An 8766-nucleotide genomic window follows, 5' to 3' on the forward strand; every position below is an offset into this window, starting at 1 on the left:
ATTGCTTGCTTGGGGGAGGAAAAATCCAAAGGGAAGGTACACAAGCAATTCTGCACCTTGAAGCCAGTACACCCAGTGCTAGGTAATGGTCAGGTTTGTAGCACTCTGGCTACCATTGCCATCACCAGTGGGAGCCACTGTGGACACTGGTGACTGGCGACAGATGAAATCAAGAATATAAAAAGAAAAGTGGAAAATGCATTTAATGACGAACAAGTACTTCATGTTGAAAATGCCTTTAAATCAGCACGCTCCTGCTATTACTTTTGTGTCATACACAGACTAGTGTTTGAACTACAAATAACTGCTAGTATTTGGAGCAGAGATATACATGTAAGGTTTAGGTTTTTAATTAGACAAGTTCACACTCCATTAGCAGTGAACAAGACTGAATTTAAAGCTAGATCTGTAGGATTAGTCAAAACAAAATTTAGTTCTCACAATGGAGAAAAATACAGTTCTGAAATAAAAAGGCCAAATTATAAACATTTATTTAAGTTTTTACTTTCAGAGGTTTGAAAGTTAACAAAGACACTTAAGAACTCTTTCTAAAACAGTAGTGTCAGGAAATGAATGTCTCCTCTAAAAAATATACAAATACCAAGTATGCAAGTTTTTATTATTTATCAATATTAAATACAGACTTACAGTGTGGAAAGATTTTATGGCACGGGTCTGCCTTTTGACAGTTATTTTCTCTTGTCAGCTGAGTATTAGAGTGCATACAAAAAGTCTATTTCTATTTTCTGCAGTGTATGGTAATTACACTGATCGCTCTGTGCTCCCCAAGTTTTAACTAACTCTTGTTATACAACTAGAAAATACATAATTTTAATCAGAAAAAAATATTGTAAAACTTTTTATCTTGATGTGTAACTAATAACAACCAAACACTGAGCAATTAATCAAAACAAAAACATACTTGAAAATTTTGTGAATTTATGAACACATTTGGATATGCACAGTTATGCATATGATATGTAAATATGTACACATGCAGATTTACAAAAAAATTAAGAATGTTTGCAACACATAACACATTAGGTTGCACAATAATAATATGCATAAATTCTGATATAAAAACCACGAAGAAGTTAGTCACCTAAATGTATTTTTCTTTGAAGTCCATGTCCTTATTATTGATTTTTAGGAAATGAAATACAGTAACACATTATATAAACATTTTTCCAGGCATTCACTGAACTTTTTTTTTTAATTGATGAAATATGGAATATTACACACTGGACAAAACCTGCTCCTACCCTTTCCAGCCTCAAAACCACTTTCTGAGAGCTAGCAAGCTTTAAACATAAAATAGCTAACTTACACTTTCTTACATGCCAAAAGCAAAAGTTGCATTAAAGAGGCATTACAAGCTTTGAGATTTATCAAGGTTTCAGGGTACATTTTCTGTCAAGTGTACTGGCTCAAAACCTTGCTATTGTATCTGCCCTAGAATCATTAAATATATTTCTTTAGGACTGAACAAGTTTACACAAAAAGGTAATTAACCTGCTCCAGAATGCATATTTTCAAATAACCTAATACTAGTAAACATGCCCCACTTTTTAGGTATAAGCCAGCCTAATAGAAAGCTGTTAATGTTTGGGGGATTTTTAATAAAAAATGTATCTTCTATTTTTAAAATATTTAAAGCAATAAAAGTCTGTGGTAAACATGGTATTACATATTTGACATTTTCCGCCCAGAAATGCATTACTGTGTACGATGGTATTAATAAACCATGTGCTTTGAGGGACTTCTGTGCTTTGCCATAATTTAGTTGAAAACAGTGTGTAGGATGCGTATTTTTCCACCATTGTATCAACATATAGGAAACACAAATACTATGTCATCACCTCAGCAGCATGCGTTCACTATACTGGAAACATATGCAAAAAACCACAAACTTTTGAGAGTTCAAAAAATACCCTTTGCCAGAGACTGATTTACAAGTCATTGGTTAACGAGAAAGTGTTGAGCACTTAAAATTTTGTTAGAAAAATTAAAACAGACACCCTCATCCGACTCCGGCTGCATTCATAGGAAAACAGCCCTCCCTGTACATCAGGACAAAATAATTTAATTTCTTTCCCCACTTCAGGTTATTATTTGAAACAAATGAAAAGACAATGATTCCTCTCTCTTCTGGCTAAAGCTCAAAACAGCACAGTTAAAACACACACATAAAAAACTACAGACTTATCAGAAATCACAAAACAGAAAGAGAAGGACTCACTGACCCATTTGGAAGACAAAGACGACAAAACGGAAAAGCTCTAAAAATCAGCTTGTGAGGCCTTTGAGAGATATTCTTCTGGCATTTCATCACAGCAGCCCCAGACCAGTTCACTTCCCTGGATACAGGGAGGGAGAACTAAATAGAGCTGTTTATTAAAGCTGTTGTGCTGGATTGCATTAGGAAGCACGAGCAGACCACCTGGACCTTTCAGATTGTGGCAGTGTTTAATTTGCAGGCTGCTCCTCTGCAGCAGCAAAGACTACTACATTTACCAAGCTCAATCACATATTATCTGGGTTAGGAGTAAAAGAAGAAAAAAGAAAAAGAAAAAAAAAAACACCACAGCCTGTAGTACAGAAATACAGTCAATATAGAAATAATGAACAGCATTAGAAATAGAAAGCAACTCCCCAGCAAACGTAACACTTTTCATTCCTCAGTTCTTCTGCCTCAGTACATTTAAACAAAATACAACGGCAAATTAATAAATAGATTGATTTGGCAAAGCTCAGACTAAATTATAAACTGGGTTTATTAGAAGAAATGCATGGTGTTTTAGGTTTAACTAGTGATTCCCTGGCCAGATTAATGTGGTTCTTTTGCCTTTCTCACTTCCAGTACTACACTTGCTGGTAGCTGAAGATACAGATAGAAGGATGGTACTGTAAATATGAATTATGTGAATCATATGGTTAGACCCTTGTGGGAAAGAAAAAAAATAAAAGGGGAGTTGAGAAATGGCTGACTCCATACCTGACCAATTACAGCTTGCATGGTCCCTGTGTCCTGCTGAGCTGAAAGATCGCAATCCATCATATGTAGTCTTTGAAAAGGAGAATGGGGGTTTCTGGCATGCATCTGTCAATCAACTTCTGCACTCACAACCATCACCAAAAGCAAGGGAAAAAAAGTCAAGCTGCTCCACCAAATAGGATGAAACAGTCATGTGACCTTCAGCACACTCACACACATACATACTTCCATAGAACGTATGAATTTTCTGCAGATATGAAATGACATTGACAAATACCCAATACCAAGTAAATAAAGTGAGACAAACAGCTACTCACCAAAGACAAAATACTTGCTGTAATCTTCAGCATAAAGATTTAATAAACCTAAAAGGTATTTTAAACGAGGGCTTTTCTTTTGAGCCTAAACTTTTCAGATAAGGTGATATAATTTTATATATGCAGACAGTGGTCAGAACTTTAACCCCTCGAGTCCCCTCACAGCCTCTATTTTTTATTCCCCCCTTCATACTTCTACTTTATGGCTGTTTGAGCTCCTGATTATTTTTATTCTTTAAGTTTCCTTTGTGTCAAAGTAGAAGGCTTGCACTGCCTTCTTTGGATGGACACAAATTATGAGAACTTGATAGAAGAAAAAATTGCTAACGGGAAGAAAAAGGAGCAGGGGCTGAGCAACCTGTGTCTGTACTCACAAGCCAAAACGTGTCTCACTGCTTTACTCCACAAGAAGTCAAATGTTTTCTTTATTGGAAATATATATTTAAGTATTAGTTCATGCAAGCTGCAATGAGCACTCAAAATATAAAATATTCAGACTATGTAAATCCTACTTATGGAATCTTTTCCATTTTGGAGGTTAGCAGAGTTTTGGTTCATTCACTGCTCCACTGAACTGACATAAAATGTTGTTACTTATGAAGGCAAACATTACCATTTTTTCTAATGGAAGCAGTTTGTTTTATATATCTTCTCCTCTGAGTTAAGATTTGCAAGAATTTCCAAGACTATTTTTTTCTTCTTGTCAAAATATATCAGCCACTTGTCTCCAAAAGATGAGTGTCGTGAACAACACGCTGCAGCATTGATTGCTGATACGTTATTGGCCCGTGATTGCTGAAGGGTGACATTAATGTAACCCGGTAGGACTTTAACCCTTTGAAGATCAATACAGCCTGCTGGCAATATGGTAGAATAACAGCCCATATAATTTTTGCTGTATTACAGCTTCATGTAAATATTAGTGCATCTTTCTGCCCTCCTAAAATCACATTACTGTTACTAGGGCAAATAACCTGCTTTTCAAAGACTGGCAGAAGGTAAAATGCAGAAAAAAACAGTTGAGTCTCTAAGCTTGTTATAATGCACCTTTTCAATTTTAAGTAAGTTTCTGGCAATATTTTGAAGTTGTTATCTCATTTTTAAATGTATTGACAATATTGATCTTAGCATGTGATAGCCAAAGAAATGTAAGAATATCATCAGCCTTCCAAATGTAGGTACAGCCCTTACCAGTCTAGTATTTCCTACAAGATAATTTTAAGGTCCAACATCCAGGAGTGTTTGGAATGTGATGGAGCGCATGTGTGTGTATATGTATGTGTACATGCATGCGTGTATAGGAGAGAGAGAATTTACATCGAGGGGAGTAAGATGGGCAGGAAATACCAAGTTTACTTTGCATTCTTTGAGGTTTTATAACCTTTTTTTTTTTTTTTAATTGCTAAGAAAAAAGTTGAGAAAGGAAGTTTGGTATGTTTTAAAAAATCAGAAACAAGAAAAGAATTCGCATGTAGATGCACAGGGACCCAGAAGTGCTCCTAGGCCAACAGGATATTTTAGCTTGAGAAGTTTTTCAAATCAACCATTTTTAGAGAAATATACAATACTAACACTGAAACATTGCCTCTGGGGTGAGGAAGGAGTACTCGAAATGGTGCTTCCAACATGTGCTCTGCATTTTACTTACAAACATAATTAAAATGCACCATTTGTGCTGAAATCCAATCTGCTTCTTACTCCTGAAAGAAAATAAACTGAACTAATACCTTGGGCTGCACTTTGGTCAGCTGAGAATTTGCTGTGGTCTCATCCCTCAAGACAATACTATGGAAAAAACAGGCAGTGGTGTGAAGGCCATAATCAACACCCATATCATCGCAGGCAATCCAAACTACACCTGGTAAACAGGGGAGTGAGCAGAGGAGATTGCCTCGGCTGTCCCCAGGAAAGCAGACATGCTGAAGGCAACTACTGTATATGAATCTGCAAGGAAAGTTAAGGATGTTTATTTTAAAGTTTCTCTTCAGGAGGTGCCTTTTTGCAGTGGGTATACATAAACACCTTTCAAATTCCCTTAACTTAGCTAAGCAACTAAACCTGACAATTACCATTGTGGGGGTTTTATTAGCTAAAACACTGATCTAGACATACGATGCAGCACACAAATCTACTGCACCCTTACGCGCCAACAACCAACCAGAGGCTCATGCACAATCAAGCAGAGATGCAAGAGTTCCTTCCTCCCCAAATGAGCTATATGCTGCCTCTCTTTTTACCACGATTAACTTTCATTTCTAGGAAACGCCAATCTATTCTGTAAAATGTAAACTCACGTCCCTGCAGCCAATGCTTCTGCATAAGTCACGGTATCACTGTTAACCTGAACAGCTGTAAGAGCCGGCTTTGCCACCCCTGGAGCTGCCCTTACCCGTGTGAAGCTGGAAACCTTTTCCCTCAGCCAGATCTACCTCTTCCTGTAGGGGCTGCACAGCTGGTCCCTGGGCACCTTCCCGGCTTCGCTGCTCAACCTTCGGGCCTTCTACCGGCCATCCCCCAAGAGGTGTCAGTCCAATATTGTCTTTTTACTTGCTGTGAGGAATTGTCTCCCTACCCGCTCCCCAAACACCCCCTTGCTTTGCTGCTCAGAAGGTGATTTAGCTCCCTCATCAGCAGTCAAAACGGCGAGGGAGCAAGGTAGCTGCTTATGTGCCACAGGGCAGACCCGAGTGGAGAGCAGGGTGCGAAGGGGAACTCAGCATGCCAGGTTCACTCTCATGCTGCCAACTTGAGGCGAATTGTTGAAGGACAGAATGACAAACATCGCTTCTCAGCCAGCTGTGCTGCACCCCTAGCAGAGACCTTCTGGTCTCCTTTGAAACTTTTTACCCATAGCTCTTCCTCAGCATAGCCATGAGGAAAATGGTTATGGAGAGACAGCAATATACAGCAGCTATTCTTTCCTATATGCCACTGCAGCACCTGGCACAAAGGCCAGGTTCGCATTGTTGTATCTAAAATCATTGAGAGGGGGCCTATGATCAAGTCTTACATGCAGAGGAGGCTCTGTCATCACTTAATCTGCAAGAGCAAAAATTCAAAGTGGTACGAAACCTGTGTTTTGAGCAGCACACTGGATCTCTGGCATCCAGGAAAACTGGTAGACCTCGGTGACACTGAATACTTTCTCCCTTTCAGGCTCTACCTTTTTCTGTGATCAGTTAACTGAAATATACTTCCCCTGTTTAATTGAAAGAATAAAAAATTAAAGCGGTACTTTTGAATAGAATAATGTTCTTAAATTTACCTCGCAGCTACAAAGCTAAGAACTTGTGTAAATAATATTTAAATTTTTTTATAATATTTACTGTATATACTACTTTCTGTTTTTTCTTCCAGGAGAATATATTTTTTGGGGGGTGAGAAAAGCAAGATTTAGAATTATACAGCAATGTAAAACCCAATTACTTCATAGTTCAAAAGTGTTAAAACACACATCTGTTTTTTTAATGAACATTATTTATTGTTTATAGTTCCTTGCTTCAAAAACTACAAGCCTTGTGATCAACAGAGCCTGGGGTTTTGCTACAATACCTTTACGCATTTGCACACATGCCATAGCAGAAATTGCTGCAGATAATAGTGAATCGAGCGAGATATCCTTCTGCTTCTTACAGCGTTGGTACACTAGGGGGACTATTTTTCCTCTTTTCTGGAGTGATGGATGCACGGCACTGTCAGAGCAAGCTGTTGTACCTCGCACTACAGGCACTTCACTGGTGCTGAACAGGTTAAACATGCAAGGCTCGGGTTTGCACTCTTTGAAGATAAAGAAACCTAACCCTAAACTGTCAATGGCTCTTCCTCCCTCTCTCCCTCTTCTCTCCATCTCTGCCAACCAGACACTATATTGCATTTTGCATCTTGATTTTCACAGATATGTGAGTGGGCATTCTAAATGAGCAAAATTCTGCTTTCATTTATGCTAATTCCAAAAGAATTGCTTTGTATTAAGAGGCACTAATGGATTACAGTATCACTCTGTGCAAGTCCATTCTTGTCAATCTTTTTTGCTTTTTGAAGGGAATTTTGCTATTAAAATAAAAACCCCTGCTGCTTCTAATTTTTTCTCCTCCAGATTCTATTAATGCATAATTTCTGGGTCCCTTTGACTCCCCCATAGCTCCACTTTTCAAAAACTGAACTACCAGGACATGCTCACTCACTTCAAGGACTGCACTTCCTTCCCTTAATAAGCGCTTGGCTATATCATGGAAAGGAAATTTGGGAAAATACGACGATTCTGTGCCTGAATTACCAGAACAAGGCCTAAGCATAATCTACATTTTACTCATTCCTGTGCAGCCAGTGGGATGGCTCCTTTTCCCACAGCATTATTCTACACTGTCTAAAGAAAATTTCTGCAAAAGAACTCAATTTCTCTCTGTTATTTTAGAGAAAAGAGGCTTGCTGTCATGCCTTGTATCTTCGGGAAGGTGGGAATAAATTCTCCCCCTTTTGGCTAGATCTAACAACCTGCTTTGTTTGAAAACTTATTTTTGTGTCTCAAGGAGGACAAATTGTTCAGTAGGTCTTTCAGGTTCCTGAGGAGGACACTCCCTAAAAAAAATCTAGGAAATGGGACCGTGGTTCCTATCTACATAGTGAAGAGACAGCACCTTCCTCCTCTCTCTTATGGAAAGTGATGGGAGGTGATTTACAGCAATGATGCTGGAGCCTAGTTAATCAGATGACAAACTAATGTCACACCTCTCCCAGGTGAAACAGAACTGTGGAGGAAAAACATGCCAAGAGGAAAGATGGATTAGCAAGAAAGGGTGATATTGACTGGGCAAGGTTTAAGAATACACTTCACAGATACATTACTAACTACAGCAGTCTAATAAAACCACATTCTTCACATCTCATGGTTTCTTCTACAGTATCTGGCACAATGGGCTTTTTAAGCCATCTCTTTATTGGATATATCATGGACAATAATGGAGATTTACATCATGTGAAGAACAGACTATATTTGGGTGAACTAACATCATTGAAGCAAGGCAGCCAAGAAATACGAATGAGCAAAAACATGTTTTCTACAGTGAAAGGAACTGTCTTTTTCCAAAATTTTTGCAAAATCTTTGGCAGGATTTAGACTTGACATTGACAAGGACAGCAGAAACATAAAAAAATAAAGTATATTTTTCTGTTCATTGAATAATAAGAATTTATTAATGAGTTGCAGCATTAACTGTATAACTCCTCAAAGCAGTAATGCTCTTACCACACCAACAGGAAAAAGCGGGTATTTTCACACTTTGTGTGATGATGATTAACTTCTTATTCTTTGGTGTATTTACTTTCATTTTTTTGAGCTGTAAATAGCTCATCTTGCATAGCCGTTACTCCCACTTCAACACAACAGGGTAACACATCATTGGAGACAAAAGAGTGGATGGAGATATTGCAGGAGGGGTGGGTAGTAGCAGTGAA

General features: G+C 38.2%; 1 protein-coding gene across 1 annotated transcript in view; it reads right to left on the reverse strand.

The window, feature by feature from the left end:
- The window catches only part of POU6F2 (POU class 6 homeobox 2), a 319374-nt gene extending 313942 nt beyond the window's left edge, over window positions 1-5432 (reverse strand). Inside the window, exon 1 of the mRNA XM_080382151.1 lies at window positions 2996-5432. Coding sequence (XP_080238277.1) covers window positions 2996-3100 — 105 coding nt within the window. The 5' untranslated portion in view covers window positions 3101-5432. The remainder of the gene's footprint in view (window positions 1-2995) is intronic.
- Window positions 5433-8766: the final 3334 nt, after the last annotated feature.

This window comes from Falco punctatus, assembly GCF_963210335.1.
Source record: "Falco punctatus genome assembly, chromosome: 4".
NCBI classification, from domain to species: Eukaryota; Metazoa; Chordata; class Aves; order Falconiformes; family Falconidae; genus Falco; species Falco punctatus.